Source organism: Chironomus tepperi, unplaced genomic scaffold (assembly GCF_022539635.2).
Source record: "Chironomus tepperi strain 1889 unplaced genomic scaffold, CSIRO-AGI_Ctep_v1 contig_7, whole genome shotgun sequence".
Classification (NCBI taxonomy): domain Eukaryota; kingdom Metazoa; phylum Arthropoda; class Insecta; order Diptera; family Chironomidae; genus Chironomus; species Chironomus tepperi.
Window position 1 is genome coordinate 897828 of NW_027226129.1, and position 21802 is coordinate 919629.

General features: G+C 28.2%; 1 protein-coding gene across 7 annotated transcripts in view; it reads left to right on the plus strand.

Annotated features, from left to right (window-relative positions):
• Nucleotides 1-11954, plus strand: part of Cadps (calcium-dependent secretion activator 1) — a 37834-nt gene extending 25880 nt beyond the window's left edge. For 5 of the 7 annotated variants that reach the window (XM_070641907.1, XM_070642372.1, XM_070642070.1 and 2 more), the window contains 7 exons: nucleotides 422-578; nucleotides 1112-1253; nucleotides 2939-3248; nucleotides 5497-5655; nucleotides 6443-6664; nucleotides 10443-10582; nucleotides 10938-11954. In XM_070641907.1, coding sequence (XP_070498008.1) covers nucleotides 422-578; nucleotides 1112-1253; nucleotides 2939-3248; nucleotides 5497-5655; nucleotides 6443-6664; nucleotides 10443-10582; nucleotides 10938-11157 — 1350 coding nt within the window. In that variant the 3' untranslated portion in view covers nucleotides 11158-11954. The remainder of the gene's footprint in view (nucleotides 1-421; nucleotides 579-1111; nucleotides 1254-2938; nucleotides 3249-5496; nucleotides 5656-6442; nucleotides 6665-10442; nucleotides 10583-10937) is intronic. The other 2 variants (XM_070642149.1, XM_070641992.1) reach the window with 2 other exon arrangements.
• The last annotated feature ends 9848 nt before the right edge of the window (nucleotides 11955-21802 follow it).

The following is a 21802-nucleotide window of genomic DNA, read 5'->3' on the forward strand; positions in this document are numbered from 1 at the left end:
TTCAAATTTGACTCCCAGTCTTCCCTAAATTGCAGGGAGCTTTCCTGCCTCAACTGACGAAGGTCACGGTCAATTTTGACAGTTCCTGTTCATCCTTAAGTCCACAACATCTCACATCTCAACACAAACTTTTTTACTTTATTTTTCTCTTTGAATCTTTCTGCTAGTTTCTAAGTTTTAATTTGATTTTTGGTTCCTTTGTCACAGATGAAAATGACACATTTTATTTTAGGCTAGGTCGCTTTTTTTGACTCTCTTTCTACTCAATTTCTTAGTTTTTATTTTCCTAAGAATTTTTTACTTTTTTTTATGCCACAAAATCTAATTTTTTTACTATTTTTTTTTCTTCTCTTTCTTCTTTCCATGGCACCATCCATGCACATGAATTTGAACAATTTCTTTTTGTTTTGTGACTATTTAGGCATTCGCATGGTTCAGTGATTTACTTGTGGAACATGCTGAGATGTTTTGGTCGATGTTTGCTTGCGATATGGAGCGTGTTTTGGCTGAGCAGCCGCCGGATACGTGGGATTCATTTCCATTATTTCAAGTGCTCAATGATTATCTTCGTACGGATGGTGAGTAATTTGAAATATTTAAATTTTGTCACCTAAAAATTTCAAATTTTAGTCACTTGTGACTCAAAACATTCAAATTTTGAACAATTTTGTCTCAAAACATTCAAATTCTGGTTAATTTTGAATCAAAACATTGAAATTTTGGTCACTATTGATTCAAAACATTCAATTTTTGGTTGTTTTAGACCAAAAAACATTCAATTTTGGACATTTCTTACTTAAAACGTTCAAATTTTGATCATTTTAGACCGAAAACATTAAAATTTTAGTAAGTTATGACTTGAAATTTCAAAATTTGGTCTTTTTTTTGCTTAAAACATTCAATTTTTCATCAGTTATGAGTTAAAACATTCAAATTTTGATCCTTTCTGTCTCAAAACATTCAAATTTTGGTCAATTATCACTCAAAACATTAAAATTTTGGTCATTTGTGTCTCAAAACATTCAAAATTTTGGTCTTTTGTGACTTAAAACATTCAAATGTTAATCATTTGAGACTCAAAACATTCATAAAACATTAAAATTCATTCCAGATAATCTCAAAAATGGACGATTTCATCATCAACTTCAAACAATATTTGCACCACTTGTGGTACGCTATGTGGACCTGATGGAGTCATCAATCGCACAATCAATACATAAGGGCTTCGAAAAGGAGAGGTGGGAGAGTAAAGGGTAAATTATCAAGGACATATAGATGTTTATTAACTTTGTGCCTCTTTTTCTACTTTCTCTCTCTCTCTCTCTTTCTCTCTCTTTTGGCTAAATATATTTTTGTATCCTGTGTGTGCTCTGAAAACTCACTTGTGTGAATAAATTATTGCTCCTGTATATATCTCTATCTCTCTCTCTCTCTCTCTCTCTCTTCCTATACTTGGTGGTGGATTTAACGTACAATTCTTATTTATATAATCCATATTATATTATACTATAAATATCGAAAAATTATGTGTATAAATTATTCATATGCTATATGCTATATGCTATATGCTACATGTGTCCATATTACCATTTATCGATTTATATCCATCTCACTCACTCACTCACTTCCTGCTTTTTGGTTCATCATTTTGGTATTATTTTGATGAATTTTGAATTTTTTTATATTTTTTTGATTTTTTTAACCTCAAAAAATTGAATCTAACCTCAAAAAATTGAACCTAACCTTAAAAATATTGAACCTAACCTCAAAAAATTGATCATAACCTCAAAAAATTGATTTTAACCTCAAAAATTTCAATCTAATATCAAAAAATTGCTCCTAACCTTAAAAATATTGAACCTAACCTCAAAAAATTGATCATAACCTCAAAAAATTAATCCTAACCTCAAAAATAATAATCCTAACCTCAAAAAATTGAATTTAACCTCAAAAATATTGATTCCTCCTTTAAAAAAATGAACCTAATCTCAAAAATATTGATTTTAACCTCAAAAAATTGATTTTAACCTCAAAAATATTAATTTTAACCTCAAAAAATTGATTTTAACCTCAAAAAATTGATTTTAACCTCAAAAATTTTCACCATAATTTCAAAAATTTCGATCTTAACTTCAATAAATTGATTTTAACCGCAAAAATGTCAATCCTAACCTCAAAAAATTGAATCTAACATCAAAATATTGAACCTAACCTCCCAAAAATTTAACCTAACCTCAAAAAATTTATTATAACCTCAAAAAATTCAAAATTTTGCTTACTAAAATTCCCAATCCTTTTCCAAATTTACCCATCATCAACCCTCCATGACATAACCTCATTTATGCTTTATATTCCATCTTATCTCAATGTCATACCTAAATGTCTAATTAAATATTCCAAAAAATGATGCATTTTCGTGTACTTTAATTCCCTATAAAATCTATGACAAATGTAATGTAATGTAATTAAATTAATTAATTTACCCCCCGTCCCCCAACTACCCCCCATACGCTATTTAAATGTTATGTTAATGTCTTTTTTTGTACTTTAATATGAAAAAATGGAATAATTAATTAATTTATAATCTTTTTTTCAACAAATTCTTTCTGTTTTTCTTCTTTTCTCTCTCTCTACTTGTTATACTTACTGTCTGTCCTTATGTCTGTCTTATGTCTTATCGACTCCTTTTTTGATAATTCGCGCGATTATTTGGAAAATTTTCATCATTTTTTGTTTGTTTTTTTTTGCAAAAATAATCACAAAATTGACATCCGTCTCACAAATTCACCTACTTAATGACCCCCACTTGACCCCATCACTTGACCCCCATCACATGACCCCCCCACTTGACCCCCCTATCTCATCCCCCCCACTCTATCCACCCTTCAATTTTCCACCTATTTTCTTCTTTAAAATTATTAATAATAATAAAATATAGAAATGGATGTGCAACATCAGAAGATTTATTTTGGAAATTGGATGCACTACAGTCATTCATACGTGATTTACATTGGCCCGATGCTGAATTTCGTCAACATCTTGAACAACGTTTAAAGCTTATGGCATGTGATATGATTGAATCGTGTCTACAGCGTACCGAACAGTCATTTCAGCAGTGGCTTAAGAAATCTGTGACATTTATATCGACAGATTATATTATAAGTACGGAAATGTGTGCCATGGTTAATGTGATACTTGATGCCAAAAATCAATCATTTAAATTGTGTTCGGTTGATGGAATTGATGTGGTGAGTTATGATGTGTGGGGACAATTTATAATATTGGGAATTAGTTTGTTATTTTGAGATTTAATTAGAGAATCATTGTAGAGTTGAATGGGGGATTTTTGTGAATCTTTTTAGTGGATAATTTGGGAGAAATTTGCATTTTTTGATAAATTTGCGTCATGTGTTTCTGGATTTTGTGAGGAATTGAGTTCTGTATTAAGAAAATCAGTAAATAAGTCAAAAATATTGAAAAACTTTCAAAAAATATCAAAAAATTCAGCTTTAACTCAATTTTTTTGAATTTTTTGTCCACCTCGAAAAGTTTTTTGCCTCAAAAATCACTGTAATGAGCTTTAAACCAGTAAAGTGCTAATTTTCAGATAGAAAAAAGTGGCAAAGATCAAACTTAACTATTTTAGAGTCAATTTAGTTCTCCAGATGAGAAATAATGAGCAAAAACCTCAATGTTACGCAATAATGTGTTAAACCAAAAAGTAAAAATTCATATTTAATCCATTGTGATCGCTGGATCGGTGTTGCAATAATTATGTACCGAAATATTAAATTTTTCTGCCACCGAGCCACTTCGACTAACTTTAATTCATATTTAGTACAGAAACTGGAGAAAATTCTTGAAAATTCAGCTAAAATTGAAATTTTTGAAATTTTTTCTCCACCTCGAAAAGTTTTTGGCTTCAAAAAGCTTCGTAATTAGCTTTAAAGCAATTTAGTGCTATTTTTCGGATAGAAAAAAGTGGCAAAGTTATTACTTAGCCATTTTTGAGTTAGTTTGCATCTCCAAATGAGAAATAATGAACTAAAGCCTAATGTTATGCAATAATGCGTTAAGCCAAAAAGTTAAAAATCACATTAAATCCCTTAATTAATCCAAATGCATATTTAGTAAAGTAACTTATGAAATATCAAAAAATTCAGCTTTAGATCAAAATTTTTGAATTTTTTCCACCTCGAAAAGTTTTTTGCTTCAAAAATCTCCGTGGTGAGCTTTAAACCAGTAAAGTGCTAATTTTCAGATAGAAAAAAGTGGCAAAGATCAAACTTAACTATTTTAGAGTCAATTTAGTTCTCCAGATGAGAAATAATGAGCAAAAACTTCAATGTTTCGCAATAATGTGTTAAGCCAAAAAATAAAAGTTTATATTTAATCCATTATGATTGCTGAATCGGTGTTGTAATAATTATGTACCAAAGGACTAAACCATTATGCCACCGAGCAACTTCGACTAATTTTAATTCATATTTAGTACAGAAATTGGTAAAATATCAAAAAAAAATCAGCTTAAATTGTAACTTTTGGAATTTTTCCCCCACCTCGAAAAGTTTTTGGCTTCAAAAATCTTTGCAATTAGCTTTAAAGCATTAAAGTAATATTTTTGAGGTAGAAATAAGTTGCAAAAATCAAACTTAACTATTTTTGAGTTTGTTTACATCTCCAGATGAGATGAAATGATTTAAAACACTATTGCTATGAAATAATGAGCTAAGCCAATAATTGAAAAATACTATTTAATCTAGTTTTTAATCTTAATTCATATAAAGTACAAAAACGGCTGCAAAAACAAAATAATTCAGCTTTAGATCACATTTTCTGAATTTTTTCACCACCTCGAAAAGTTGTCATCCTCAAAATTCTTCGCAATAAGCTTTTAATCGGTGATCTGCTGTTTTCCGAGTAGAAAAAAGTGGCAAGGATATAATTGAACTGTTTTTGAGTCAACATCCTGCTCCAAATGAGAAAAAATGAACTTAAACCTATATGTTATACAATAATAAGCTAAGCCAAAAAGAGAAAACTGCACTGTAAATTTACCAGCAATATTCAGAAACATGAAATATCCAAACATTCTCAATAAAGATTCACAAAATCTTCATTATTAAAAAAAATTCATCCTTATATTAAATATAGAGTAGACAATTTTCTAAATCTAGCAAAATTTCTCTTCCATTTGTGCTCTTTTTATGATTTTCCTTCGCCTCCTTCTTCTTACTCTACTGTTTTTTTATGATTTTTCTCTTGATTATTTACTTCTTCTTTCCTCTAAAATCAATAATAAATATTTCTTATCATTTACTGCATGAAAATTATCATTTTTTTCCTTCTCAAAAACACAAAAAAATTAACCTAAAAAATTACATAAAAAAATAACAACAACAACAATCAAAACAAAAAATACAATACAAAAATACACGTCTCTTCACATCTTCTTCTTCTTCTATCCACCTTTTCTTCATTCTTTCCTTCGTTAAGCATCAATATCATTCAAAGATCGATGATCAAATCGATAAGGCACTTGCATCGATGACACAAGGTTTAATCAATAAACTTGTGTCGGTTTTGGAAGGTGTTTTAGGAAAATTGGCGCGATATGATGAGGGTAGCTTGATTGGATCGCTGTTAAGTTTTACGGTAAGGATGACTTTTGTGAGATATTGTTGGAAACTTAACCTCAAAAATTTTGTCAGAATTTTGGTTACTTAACCTCAAAATTTTGGTTACTTAACCTCAAAATTTCGGTTACTTAACCTCAAAATTTCGGTTACTTAACCTCAAAATTTTGTCCGATTTTTAAGTTACTTAACCTCAAAATTTTGTCCGAATTTTGGTTACTTAACCTCAAAATTTTGTACGTTTTTGTCTGATTTTGGGTTGCTTAACCTCAAAATTTTGTCAGAATTTTGGTTAATTAACCTCAAAATTTTGGTTACTTAACCTCAAAATTTCGGTTACTTAACCTCAAAATTTTGTCAGATTTTTAGTTACTTAACCTCAAAATTTTGTCCCAATTTCGGTTACTTAACCTCAAAATTTTGTCAGAATTTCGGTTACTTAACCTCAAAATTTTGTCAGAATTTTGGATACTTAACCTCAAAATTTTGTCAAAATTTTGGTTACTTAACCTCAAAATTTTGTCAGAATTTCGGTTACTTAACCTCAAAATTTTGTCCCAATTTAAGGATACTTAACCTCAAAATTTTGTCCCAATTTCGGTTACTTAACCTCAAAATTTGCCCAAATTTTGGTTACTTAACCTCAAAATTTTGTCCGAATTTCGGTTACTTAACCTCAAAATTCATTCAATTTTCAACCAAAATACCCTCTTTAAAGTTTCCAACAAAATCAAATTTCTGTGCAAAAATAAAGCTCAACTTAAACATAACCTCAAAACATAACCTCATAACATAATTCATTCCAGAATGTTTCCGGCTCAGGAAAGGATCTCGGTCAAAGCTATGTTAATTTTACACGCAACAATATCGACTTAATACGTAGCAAAATAAATGACGATTTATGGATATTGAATTTCTTTGAGCAATGGTATACAAAGACGATAACATTATTATGTAATTGGCTGTCCGAACGTCTCGATCATTCATTACACGTTTTTCAATGTTTATGTTTATCGCATATTGTTAAGGTGAGTGATATTTATTGATAGATTTACAAGGGGGGTTTGGATTGGGGTACGGGTGAAGGGTAAAGTCAGACTTTATACAAGACATTGGCGAATTGAGCTACAATGTCATTTTTGGATTAAAATTGAGTGTCTATAAAGATTCTATCAAAAAGCACATGCCCTGTTACACGTGGAAGTTAATACTCGGACTCGGATACACTGACTCGGTTCCGAAATCGGTCATGATTCAGGATTAGGTTCCGATCTTGGTTCCATTTTAGGTTCCGAACTAAGTTCCGATCCAGGTTCCGATCTAGGTTCCGATCTAGGTTCCGATCTAGGTTCCGATCTAGGTTCCGAACTAGGTTCCGATCTAGGTTCCGATCTAGGTTCCGATCTAAGTTCCGATTTAGGTTCCGATCTAGGTTCCGATCTAGGTTCCGATCTAAGTTCCGATCTAGGTTCCGATCTAGGTTCCGATCTAAGTTCCGATCTAAGTTCCGATCTAGGTTCCGATCTAGGTTCCGATCTAGGTTCCGATCTAAGTTCCGATCTAGGTTCCGATCTAGGTTCCGATCTAGGTTCCGATCTAGGTTCCGATCTAAGTTCCGATCTAGGTTCCGATCTAAGTTCCGATCTAGGTTCCGATCTAGGTTCCGATCAAGGTTCCGATCTAGGTTCCGAACTAAGTTCCGATCTAGGTTCCGATCTAGGTTCCGATCTAGGTTCCGATCTAAGTTCCGATCTAAGTTCCGATCTAAGTTCCGATCTAGGTTCCGATCTAGGTTCCGATTTAAGTTTCGATTTAGGTTCCGATCTAAGTTCCGATTTAGGTTCCGTTCTAAGTTCCGCTCTCGAAAACCAAAACTTTTCATTTATTTCCACTACAAATTAGCATTAAAAGTGTGGCTGCTTTTCAACATTCTTATCAGTCACTATATTTATCATTATTTGTAAATGAATTACATTTTGATAACATTCTAGTTGATATTAAGCAATAACAATTCAAATGCTTTATAATCACATCAAATAGATAAAACATTTTATGACTCAATAATGTTGACATTTTGGATGAATAGACAACTAGTTTCCATTTAATTCCGCGTCTGATTCATCAATGTGCGTTAATTTGATGACTTTTTTTGGTCTATGGCTGATTATGCTATATAAAATTTAGTTTAATACTTTTAATGTTCACAATCTAGTCTTATTGTGTCGCTTTGATTGTCTGTATATCTAAAAAGTAGTCCCTCTAGTTCCTCTCTCTAGTTCCTCTCTCTAGTTCCTCTCTCTAGTTCCTCTCTCTAGTTTCTCTCTCTAGTTCCTCTCTCTAGTTCCTCTCTCTAGTTCCTCTCTCTAGTTCCTCTCTCTAGTTCCTCTCTCTAGTTTCTCTCTCTAGTTCCTCTCTCTAGTTCCTCTCTCTAGTTCCTCTCTCTAGTTCCTCTCTCTAGTTCCTCTCTCTAGTTCCTCTCTCAAGTTCCTCTCTCAAGTTCCTCTCTCAAGTTCCTCTCTCTAGTTCCTCTCTCTAGTTCCTCTCTCGTCTCTCCACAGTTCCTCTCTCTAGTTCCCCTCTCAAGTTCCTCTATCTCGTTCCTCTCTCTCGTTCCTCTCTCAAGTTCCTCTCTCAAGTTCCTCTCTCTCGTTCCTCTCACTAGTTCCTCTCGCTCGTTCCTCTCTCGAGTTCCTCTCTCTCGTTCCTCTCTCTCGTTCCTTTCTCTCGTTTCTCTCTCTAGTTCCTCTCTCAAGTTCCTCTCTCTTGTTCCTCTCTCTCGTTCCTCTCTCTCAAGTTCCTCTCTCAAGTTCCTCTCTCTCGTTCCTCTCTCTAGTTCCTCTCTCAAGTTCCTCTCTCAAGTTCCTCTCTCGTTACTCCTTCGTTTCTCCCAGTTCCTCAATTTGACAGATTTATAACATACTGGTGTGCCGCGGTACACAAGTTGACCACAGGATGCCCACAGGTTGTTCACCACTGGTCTAAAGGCTGAAATATCTCATAAATTTGCTTACATCTTCAATATTTGAACTATATTAATTCACACACAGTTCCTTATCCCTTCCAATTTTGTTATCTTATCATGGACATACATCTGATAAGATTGTCAACTATTAAGTTTTATGTCTCATACCAAGTCAGTCGCTCAGATAGTAAAGTCGTGATTTGTAGTTTGTGTACAGCTGCAAATATTCAGCAATGGATATCCAATGTCAATTTGAAAACTCAACAACAATTGATTCCAAAACATATTACACGTGCTATGTTGAAGACCAGACAATTCCTGAATATTCAGACCTAAAGTTCATCGGTCGACATGATTTTCGTAAATCCAACAGTACAGTCACAAGAATTTGGTTCCTTAACTGTAAAATGACGTCATTTCCGCGTGGATTAACAAAAATTTTTCCAAATTTAAAATCATTTGTTATTTTACATACAAATTTATCGACAGTCACGATGGATGCAATAGCTGAATATAAAAATTTAGAGACACTGTCAATTAAACGTAGTGAAATTGAATTTTTGGCGGGAAATTTATTTCAAAATTTTAAAAATTTAACGGAAATTGAATTTTGTAATAATAAATTGAGAATTATTGAGCCAAATTTGCTGGATGGACTTGATAAGTTGTGTTGTGTCAACTTTAGGGATAATCCAAATTATGATATATGTTATTCTATTGATAATGATAAGTCGAATGCGACACTTGAGGATGTTAAAATGGATTTATATGAAAAATATGAAAAATTTGTTAAATTAAATAATTAGAAAAAAAATTGTTAATAAAAAATTATTGTTGAATTTAGTCTAAATGGGATTGACTTTAGTGGACTTAAGTGCGTTGTAGCTATGTCATGTGTCTTGTCTAGTCATGTGTCCAGGCTAGTTTGATTCTTATGCCCAGACTACTCATGTATCTATTCTAATCATATGTCCTGACTAGTCATGTGTCCTGACTATTAATGTGTCTTGACTAATTATGTGTCTAGGCTAGTCTTTTCATGTAACTAGGCTTGTCTAGTCATGTGTCTAATCTAGTTATGTGTCCTGAATAATTAGGTGTCCAGAATAGTCGTGTGTCCTATCTAGTCTAGTAATGTGTGTTGTCTGGTAACGTGTCTAGTCTAACCATGAATTCAGGCTATGTGTCCAGGATAGGTTAATTCTTGTGTCCAGACTTGTTAGGTGTCCGGATTCGTCATTTGTCTAGAAAATATATGTGTCTAGTCTAGTCATGTGTCCAGACTAGTCGTGTGTCATTTCTAATCATGTGCCTAGTCTAATCTAAACATATGTCCAGTCTAATCTAAGCGTATGCCCAGTCTAATCGTGTGTCCAGTCTAATCCAGCCTAGTCTTGCATAGTCATGGTTTGTTCTGAATAGTTGTGTCTAGCCTAGTCATGTCAAGCCATAGTTGTTGTTTTCTTTAAAATAAATTGAATTTTAATATCAAAAACTTCATTGACTGACTTTTATTTAAAAGGGACTTAAGGTTGGTTTGAGGGTTGATTATGATTGACTCTGGGGAATTTGGGAAGCCAAAGTCTGACTCCAAAGCAGACCAAATATGTTAAAAGTCTATCCAAACCCTGCCTGAAGAGTGGCAACCCCACAAATCAGGATAGGAATGTTAAGGCTTACAACCTGCCATCTCCGAACCCAACATGAACATAAAAAGCAACAAAAGGATGCGGAACTGATCAAAATATGACAAATCAGCTCTATATCCTTCCATTGTGCTGCATATTCTCAGTTCCTTAATATTAATTATGTTCCTTAATATTTTCTATGTATAATTATTTTAGAAAATTTACTCGGATTTTGAGCTTCAAGGCGTAATGGAAGACAAATTAAATTCAAAGGCATATCAGACAGTTGCTCAGCGTATGCAAGCTGAAGAGGCTACATGTGCATTAACCATGCCTAGTGAGGATGGTGAAGATGAGTAAGTATTGCTTTTATAGATATTTGGGTGTCGGTTTCTCTTGCGGTGCATTTGGTATGACTAGGTATGTGTCTGGGACAGTTGTGTCATACTAGGTGTAGTATGGCAAGTGAAACGTACATAGGCAGCTCACCTTAGAGGTAGGCAACCCCATTGCTCAAGCACGGAACGTGTGATTGAGCAATGGGGTTGCCTACCTCTTAGGGGAGCTGCCTATGCTGCGCATACCAGGTGTACCCTACCAAGTGTATCATACTGCGGTGTCATACCAGGTGTACCCTACCAAGTGCATCATACTGCGGTGTCATACCAGGTGTACCATCTTAATGCTAAAACTCCATTGTCTCATTTTTAGGTTTGCTGACGGTGACGATGACGACGGTGCAGTATCGGTAGCAGCCAGTAAGTCCTCAAAGCACTTACCAGTATTAGATAAGCTTGGTGATGAAGATGGCAATATTAACATAGGCAGTGTAACGAATGCTGTCAAAGGAAAAGTTGGAAATTTATTGGGAAAAGGAATTGGCGGTATTGGAATGGGTGGATTAAATAAATTAGGTGGAAGTTGGTTCTAAAATAATTTTTTTTTTACTTCCTTTATTCGCATCCTCTAAATGTTCATTTTGTCTCTCTCTCCAATTTCTATTTAAATCTTGTCGAAATATATATATATATATAAATATATAAATCCTTTTTCCTTAACAGAGAAATTGTGAACAAAAAAAAAAATATTTTTCCATGCTTACTGAACAATAAATAAAAAAAATTTAAATATTTAATGATGAATTTTTGCCCAAACAACTGAACAAATCCCAAAAATAAATAAATTTAAAAATTACAAATATTTAAAAAAAAACTGTTAAAAAAAATATTTAAAAAAAAGTCAATCAATCTTATAACTAAATAGAATAGGACAGTGCTTCTCAAATGATGGTGTGCGGTGGGCTATTGACTATTGAGCTGTGCAAAAGTTCAGCTAATTTGGTTAAATGGGAATGTTTGAGAAACACTGGATTTGGATATGATGATGGCATATGACAGCGTGGAAGTTTTCAATTTCATCACCACCTGGAAGTTAAATTGAAATTTTTCTAAATTGTCGCAAATTCAATTTTTATAGGTTCAATCCTATTACCACCTGGAAGTTAGTTTAACATTTTTCTAGTGGTGGAAAATCCTATTTTTATAGGTTCAATCCTATCACCACCTGGAAGTTTATTGAACATTTTTCTAGTGGTGGTAAATCCTCTTTTTGTAGGTTCAATCCTATCACCACCTGGAAGTTTATTGAACATTTTTCTAGTGGTGGCAAATCCTATTTTTATAGGTTCAATCCTATAACCACCTGGAAGTTTATTGAACATTTTTCTAGTGGTGGCAAATCCAATTTTTATAGGGTCAATCCTACAACCACCTGGAAGTTTATTGAACTTTTTTCTAGTGGTGGCAAATCTATTTTTTATAGGATCAATCCTATCGCCACCTGGAAGTTACTTTAACATTTTTCTAGTGGTGGCAAATCCAATTTTTATAGGGTCAATCCTATCACCACCTGGAAGTTATGTTAACAATTTTCTTTTAATAACCTCAAAAAATGAAAACTTCCACGCTGATAAGGGGTTGGTTATTTATTATGCTAATTTTCAAGCTTAATAAGTAAACAGCCCTAAATATGAACCAATTTTTTCTAAAAATAATTTAATTTTACTCTTTAAAAACCATTAAGTTAACCAAATTCATTCAGTTGTTCCTTAATAACCTTCAAATATAAGAAAATTTCGACAAAAAAGAGTGTTTTATTTTGAAAAAAAAAAATTAAAAATTCCCAAAAATGCTCATCTTGTAAATAATTACAAAAATTAATCCTCAATCACTTAACCATCTACGCTTCAACAACCTTAACATTTAATCCATTAAGCTTTACGCGTGGAAGTTCATTAATCATTCTCATTATTGACTGAAAAGCTTTCATTTTCCATGAAAAAATATTTAAAAGTTGACGAAGTTTTTTGAAAAAAAAATGAAAAATTTAAAAAAAAACTTCCACGTGGAAATGGGCATGTTGTATGTAAAAAGCTCTTGGTGATATCTGAGCTAAGCTGTAATAAATAATTATTAAAATAATTAACAATAATGGGACCTAAATGAAATCTTAGAAAATGTTTTTAATTTTTTTTTGGTGAATTTTGTTTAAATTTATTGTAGTGAAAATATTTTAGGGGAAATGTTGAAAATAATTCATGGAAAATGGAAGTTATAACGGTCATTTTTTAAATTTTGTTGAGTTTTTTTGTGATTTAATTGAAAAAAAATTATTGAATTTTTAATATTAAATATTTGAATTTTAATAATTTTTAATGAAAAGTTTTGAAAAATAATTTAAAAAAAATAAATTTTAAATTTATTATTTTCAGAAATTTTAAAAAGAATTTTATGTTATTGGTGCCATCCCTGCCAATTATTAATTAGACTATAATTTTGAGCTTTTTAAATTTTTTAAATTTTTTAAATTTTTTAAATTTTTTAAATTTTTTAAATTTTTTAAATTGAAGTTTTTAAATTTTTTAAATTTTTGAATTTTTTAAATTTTTCAAATTTTTTAAATTTTTTAAATTTTTTAAATTTTTTAAATTTTTTAAATTTTTTAAATTTTTTAAATTTTTTAAATTTTTTAAATTTTTTAAATTTTTTAAATTTTTCAAATTTTTTAAATTTTTTAAATTTTTAAATTTTTCAAATTTTATTAAATTTTTTAATTTTTTTAAAATTTTTAAATTTTTCAAATTTTTTAAATTTTTTAAATTTTTTAAATTTTTTAAATTTTTTAAATTTTTTAAATTTTTTAAATTTTTTAAATTTTTTAAATTTTTTAAATTTTTTAAATTTTTTAAATTTTTTAAATTTTTTAAATTTTTTAAATTTTTTAAATTTTTTAAATTTTTTAAATTTTTTAAATTTTTTAAATTTTTTAAATTTTTTAAATTTTTTAAATTTTTTAAATTTTTTAAATTTTTTAAATTTTTTAAATTTTTTAAATTTTTTAAATTTTTTAAATTTTTTAAATTTTTTAAATTTTTTAAATTTTTTAAATTTTTTAAATTTTTTAAATTTTTTAAATTTTTTAAATTTTTTAAATTTTTTAAATTTTTTAAATTTTTTAAATTTTTTAAATTTTTTAAATTTTTTAAATTTTTTAAATTTTTTAAATTTTTTAAATTTTTTAAATTTTTTAAATTTTTTAAATTTTTTAAATTTTTTAAATTTTTTAAATTTTTTAAATTTTTTAAATTTTTTAAATTTTTTAAATTTTTTAAATTTTTTAAATTTTTTAAATTTTTTAAATTTTTTAAATTTTTTAAATTTTTTAAATTTTTTAAATTTTTTAAATTTGTAAAATTTTTTAAATTTTTTAAATTTTTTAAATTTTCTCCTCATTACGTCCCCACGTAACTGCTATTGCTATATACATACACAAAAAAAAACATATTTATAAATATATTTACATAAAAAAATGATAATAATTCATATATATAGTCTATATATACTTAAATATATTGAACTGCATTCCATGTTACGCGTGGAAGTTCAACAATAATAAAAAAAAAGTTTGTTTGTAATTTTTTCATTTTTCTTTAATTTTTTCCTCTCAAATGTTAAATTTTTTTCTTTATAAAATAATATCTAAATAATCTATTATTATTAATTATAAGATAGCGAAAAAAACAAAACAAAAAAAATATCAAATTTGAGCTTTTTTGATGAGAGCGCCCACAGTTACACTATTACAGACATAAACAATGATAAACTTAATTATTATTATTATTATTATTAAATAAGAATGAAAACTGTTAAAGTTATAAATTAAATATAAAAGAAGGACATGTAATAGATTAATGAATTAAATTGTAGGTCATGAATGAAAATTATGGACATAAATAGGAATTTCGAAAGAATTTTTATGATTTTTAATTAAAATTACGTTTTTTTATTCCGAAAATAGAAATAAAAATATTTAAAAATAAATTGAAAATTTTATAAAATTGACAAAAAAAGTAAAAATTAAATAAAAATTTTTTAAATTTTATTTTAAAAATATTTTTTTAATTTTTTTTTATTTTAAAATATTGTTAAACTTTTTTTTTATTTAAAATTTTTTTGAATTTTATTTAAATTTTTTGAATTTTATTTAAAATTTTTGAATTTTATTTAAAATTTTTGAATTTTATTTAAAATTTTTGAATTTTATTTAAAATTTTTGAATTTTATTTAAAATTTTTGAATTTTTATTTTTAAAAATATTTGAAATTAAAATTATTAGAGTTAAAAATATTGATAATAAAATTAAATTTTTTATTTTTTTTTTTTTTTATTGAAATTTTAGGATTTTTTATTAAAATTTTTATTTATTTAAATACTTTCAAATTTATTTTTAATTTTAAAATAATAATTATAATTATAATTAAAATAATTAAAAATTTCGAAAATTTAAAAACTATAATTAAAAATATTTAAATTATAATTATTTAATATTTTTAATTATAGTTTTTAAATTTTCCAAAAAATAACAAATTATATTTAATAATTATTTTGAAATTAATTTTGAATACAAATTTAAACAAAAAACTAAAAAAGTTTAAATTTTTAAAATCAATAAATTTAAAAAATTTGTTTTTTGAAAATTCAAAAAATTTTAAAAAATGATTTTTTTTAAAAAAAAAGAAAATTTTCAAATTAATAAAAATTGAGAATTCAAATTTAAATTTTAATTAATAGCTTTTTTATTATTTAATTTTAAATAAATTTTAATAAATAAATTAAGTTTTTGATATTTTAACAATACTTGACAAAAAATGGCAATTTAAATTTCAAAAAATGTCCAAATATTTTTTTTTTGATAAATTCAATTTTCAAAAAATGTGTGAAAAATAAAATTTAAAGTAGGACAAATGAGTATGAAAACAAAACAAATATATATAAATATATATATAAAAATATATCATTGTGAATGAAAATAAAGTAGAATGAAAATGAATGAAAAACTTAAAAAAATATTTAAAAAAAAACATATTTTCATGACGAAAAAAGCTTTAAAATATTTAACTACAACAAAAAAAACTTAATATTATTAAAATAAATTATATAAATGCATAATTGCTATTGTCGACTATCGTTAAATCGCAAATATTGAGATAATGACTAACATGCATGCCGCGTGGAAGTTTTTAAATACGTTAAATCATCAAAAAAAAGTCATTTTTTAATTATTTTTATTAAATTTGAATTTTTTTTAATAATTTTAAATTCATATTTGACTGATTTTTTAAATTAAGGTACATGACTACTGTGGGGGGGGGGGGGTACACCAGGGGAGGGGGGCGGGTAATGCACTAAGGTAGTCAAGTCAACTTGAGTTGATTTAAACTTGAAATTTCTCTAAAAATCTTCAAAATTATTCAAAAAAAAAAAAATTAAAATTTTCTCATCAAATTTAAATTTAATTTTTGAATTGGCAGTCGCTAGGTTGCTGACCCGAGCAACACATTATCCCAAAAAAATTATATCGCTTAAAAATCAAATTTCATTGTAAAGATTTCATCATTTTGTGACAAATAATTGTGAATTTAATTTAAAATTTTTATCGCCTCTTTCGAAATTTAAAAAAAAATTTATCAAAAATCGAACAAAATTAAAAAAAATTTTTGAACATAACAAAAAAAAAAAGACAACAAAAAATATAAAATAAATAAATTCACACAATACAGAAATAATAAAATGTGTAAAGCACGAGCATGCGAGCTCATTTAGAGATCAAATAAAATTAAATTATATAAAAAAATGAAGTTATTTATCAATAAATTAAAAAAAAATTAAAAAAAAAGTTGTGAACAAAAAAATGGAAATTAAACAAAATTTCAATAAAAATAACACACGTTTGTTATGCATTAATGATTATGAAAATAAATTAAAAAAATTGTGTTTTAATTGCGATAATTTTTTGAAATTTTAAATTTTTCTAATTTTTTTTTAAATTTTTTAAATATTTTTAAAGTTTTTTAAATTCTTTTAAACTTTTGAAATTCTTAAAATTGTTAAATTTTTTAAAATTTTTATGATTTTCGAAATTTATTAAATTTTTTTTAAATTTTTTAAAGTTTTTAAAAATTTATTAATTTTTAAATTTTTTTTTTTTTTAATTTTGCTTTAAATTTAAAAATTTTCTTAAATTTTTTTAAAATTATTTTAAATTTGTTTTAAATTATTTTATATTTTTTTTAAATTTTTTTTTAAATTATTTTAAATTTTTTTAAAATTTGTTAAAATTTATTTAAAATTTGTTAAAATTTATATAAAATTTGTTAAAATTTTTTTAAGTTTTTTTTGAAATTTTTTAAATTTTTTTTTTTTGAAAATTTTTTAAATAAAATTTTTTTAAATTAATTTTTTTAAATTTTTTTATATTTTTTTTAATTTTTTTTAAATTTTTAAAATTTTTTTAAATTTTATTGAACATTCATAATATCATGTCCATCGTACATCCAACAGAACACATTTTGACTCAATTTATTCCAAAATTAGTCACAATTGTGGCACTTCCGGTAAATTAAAATAATTATTTAAGTAGAAATTTTGTCATAAAAAAATTAAATAAAAATTTTTAAATTTGTTCATTACAGTCATGAAGTATTTAGCTATCATTCTTGTACTATACAGCATAACTTACATCACCAAATGTTCAAAAACTTATCGTTTTGTGTCACTTGACGACTGTAAGACTGACCACGAGTTGATTGTCGCATTCACAAAATGTGAAGTTGATGGAATATTTTTGACATTTAATGCTGAAGTTAAGGCTCCAATTACTAAGCTTGTTGTAAGTTTTAAACTTCCAGGTGTAAATGGGATAAGACATTTTACAATTTTTTACTACTGCTAAAGATCCAGAAATTGAAATAATTTGTAAATATGAAGCTTTAGTAGTTTAGATGCACTACTGTATGGTATGGATGTATATCCTTAATACCAAACTTCCAGGTGTAAATGGGATAGACCATTAAAAATTCATTTTAAATTTCAGATGAGTACACAAATGAGCATCATCCAAAATGATAAAAAGACGGTCCTTAAAGAGTCAATAACAACATTTAATTGGTGTGCCTTGTTTGGAAAGAATGGCAAAGTACCAAAATCACCTGGATGGAAGATTGTAATGAAAGGATTTGGAAAATATTTTAAGGATTACATGACATGTCCAATTATAAAGAATATTGAACTTAATCGTATACATGGTGATCCAAAAATGATGCTTTTTATTCCAAATATTAGAGCACAATTTCATCTTGCAATCAGTGCTTATAGCGTCAATGGATCAAAGGAATTGGGTAATATTACATTTACAGCTGAGGTTATTGATTAGATATTGATATTGTATGTAAAATTATTAAATAAATAAATAGCCTCAAATACCATTAATAATAATCTTTGATTATATTGTGACGTCACTGTGCATTTACATAACCTCAAATAAATCATGTCACAATTTCAGTATAGCAAGCTTGTATCTCTTGTCGCTTGTGAAAGGATTCGAAATTGTAAGCAAAAATTCAAAAAATATTTTACCGTTAAATTATTTTACAAAAATTATCAATACTTCTACTAAAATTCCATAAAATTAAGACTCAAATGATCATTGATATCATTGTTTATTTGAAAGAAAACAGTTACATGCAGCAGAATTTAAATAAATGTTTATTTTTTGTTTGTAACGTATTTTTTAATTTTGAAAAATTTCAACGGTCATTTATTTTTTAAAAACATAGTTTTTATCCCCGTATCGTATTTTCATTCAAATAATAACGGTCAATATTTGAAATGATTCAAGCAGAAAATAACGGTCAAAAAAAATTTGAAATTTGAAAGCAATTAACGGTCACTTCTGAGACATTCACACTCTGGGTGTAAGTATGGTTTAGTCGTCATATTAGGGATGCCATGAATCACATCTGATCTGTACATCCATCAAAGTAAGTCCAGTAATATCCAAATCACAGTTTGACTTTCTCAAACTTACTTACTTGCTTACTGGAACCATGCCTCGACTTAGAGCCTAGGTTGCTATAAAAGACCCTTCATCTGACTCTGTTGCTGGCTGTATCGCAAGGCTTGTACAAATGTTGCTTTCTCAAAGAGAACCGTTAAATTTTTTTTTAAAAAAATAATATTTTTTGTCGTTAAAATTCAAATTTTTTTTGACCGTTAATTTTATTTTACTTCGTAACGGAAATTTGTATTTTAAAATAAGTTGAGTTTGAATTTTTGCAGTAATCTAATGTCGAAAATCTTGAATTTGAGACGGTTACACTCTGATCCAAAGTAAGGTTTTTCTGTAAAAAGCTGTAACGGTTTTTAAAAATTTGAATTAATTTGTCACATAAAAAAAAGTCAACTGGATATCCCCTTGTTATTGTTTTGTTATCAGTTTAAGGACATATTAAGGCATAGATCAGAATTTAATAAAATAAAATGAATATCCAGTGTACATTTGAGGATAATATATTTTTATGTGGTAAAAGCTTCTATACCTGTATAGTCAGTAATCAAGTCATACCGGACAATACTGACTTAATATTAACAGATTATCATGACATAATGACTGATCATGTTAAAGCTGTCGTATTTAAAGATTGTCAAATAACAAAAGTACCAAAAAAATTAACAAAATTATTTCCAAATATTAAAATATTAAGCATATGGCGATCAAAATTGAGGATTGTAAGCAGGTCTGACTTAATTGAGTATCAAAATATTGAAAGAATTGGATTTTGTAATAATTTAATTGAATTCTTTTCCGGTGACTTATTTAATGGATTTAATAATTTAATTGAAATTGGAATGTTTGGTAATAAATTGAAAATAATTGAACCAAATTTGCTGGATGGACTTGATAAGTTAGAGCATGTTGATTTTAGAGATAATGATAATTATACAAAATGTTATTCAAAATTGGCAATATGTCAGTCAAATGGGACGTTGGATGATGTTAAGAATGAGATATTTGTGACATTTTATAAAGGATATAAAAATATTGAAAAAATACTTAAATTTGAGGATGAAAATAAGGCATTAATAGACACGAATGAGATGTTGGTCCATAAACTACATCGACAGGATGATGAAATTCGTGATTTGAAGCTGAAATTGGACAGAAAAAATGTCAAAATTAATGACAATATTATTAATGACCTTAAAAATCTGTTCCAAATTGATGAAACCTTCAAGGACTTCCAGATCCAAATTGGCGACCATAAATTCCCAGTTCACAAGTTCCTGATTGCTGCACGATGTCCAACTCTGGCTGAGATTCTCAAAAACAACCCTGGAGTTGAAAACCTTAAATTAATTGACATTCCAGTTGACATTTTTGAGATAATTTTGAAATATTTCTATACTGATGAACTTCCAGGTGTCGATGGGATGAACTTTTTGCATCTTTATGCTGCTGCCGGGAAGCTTAAGATCCCAAAATTGATGGAATATGCAGCAACAAATTTAATTAATCATGTAACTGACGACAATGCAATGGATGTCCTCAAAATAAGCAATAAATATAATCAAATGGAATTAAGACATGCTGCATTTATGACAATTAAAGCTAAATATCCAAAAATTATATTTGACGATGAATGGGCATTGGATATAGAAAAAGTAACAAATATTATTGATGCATATAAATTAAAGGAGGAACTGATTAATAAAGCTGAAAGAGATTTTCAAAATTTAATGTTAAAAAGTAAATATTCCTCATAGGGTGCGGCCAGATGCTGCATGCCTGCATCTAATTTTGGCAATCCCTAGTTCCTCATAATTGGAAGTAACTTTTTATATACTCAATAAATGACTGAAATACCTCAAAAAATTGTTTTATTTAATTCAAGTCAGAATTGGCAGGTCTTTGGCATGTCTGGACTGTTAAATTCCAAAAAGTCAAGTCCGCATTCCGTCAAGTCCAGCCAACTCTGGATCACCCCAGTCTGTGGAAATCTGAGTGTCGAAATCCTTTGTTTCAGGATTCAAAAAACGTCGAAATTTTAAATTTATTTTGACCGTTATAAAAATCGATGAAAAAAACGTCGAAATTTCAAATTTATTTTGACCGTTATAAAAATCGATGTAAAAATCAGTAAATTTATGACTTAAATTGTCACATCAAGCTTGATTGGTAGTTGCACAACCTAAATATAGTCCAAAGTTTAGGAAATATTAAAATTTCGTAATCATTTTTTGATTTTCTAAATAATAAAAATTTTATAACGGTCATTTTAAATTCAAATATTTTGAAAATAAAAATAACGGTTAATTAGGACATTTCCACAGTCTGGATCACCCAAGTACCATCCCAAGAAGTCGAATCTGATCAATTGTGATCCACGACCATCCTCAAATGACTTCTTCCTCTATTGCAGGCTTCTATTTTGCTGTCTCTGTCAATTGACTCCTTTCAGGTGTTCCTTGGTCATCCTCATGACGTCCTGCCTTGTTGTCTATACTCTTTTGGCATCACGACACGATTTGGTGATAATCCACAACCAAAATGGCATTTCCATGCGACTAATGTGGCACTGCTCATTATTTAGACAGTTTAATTCATGTCCTCTGGCTGTTGATGTCTGAAACTGACTCTATAGCTGACTATCCATTGTCAATTACCAATACTAAATGCTGATACTGTCTATATCAATTGCTGAGGGTTTTATGGACATCCTCGTGCTGTTTTGCGATCTACAAAGTCAGAATTATATCCATTTGGACATCAGCATAGATTTATCGACCATAAGGCACTTCCGAGTGACCACGTCAATTCTAGTTTCACGGTACACAGTCTGCTGACTACTGTATTAGGATATCACATATGATTAGGTCGGTCATCTGCTGTATTTTTGCCGAGACGCTGCTGTCCTTTTCAGTCTTGCTGCTGTGTCCCGTCAAAGCCTCAAAATGTCCCGAAAAGTATCCTGAATCCTCTTGCCATCCTACATTTGATGACATCAGCATAGCATGTAAAATAAAGCTCGAGAGCATGCAATTTACATGTCTGCAGTCATGGTATCATGTGATTGCCATAAAGGATGGTCATGTAGGTGTCTTAAGTAGCTAATTTGTTGGTAGGACTTTAAATTTGACATAAACAGCTGTTTTTAATCAATTTTTTTATAAGCAATGATT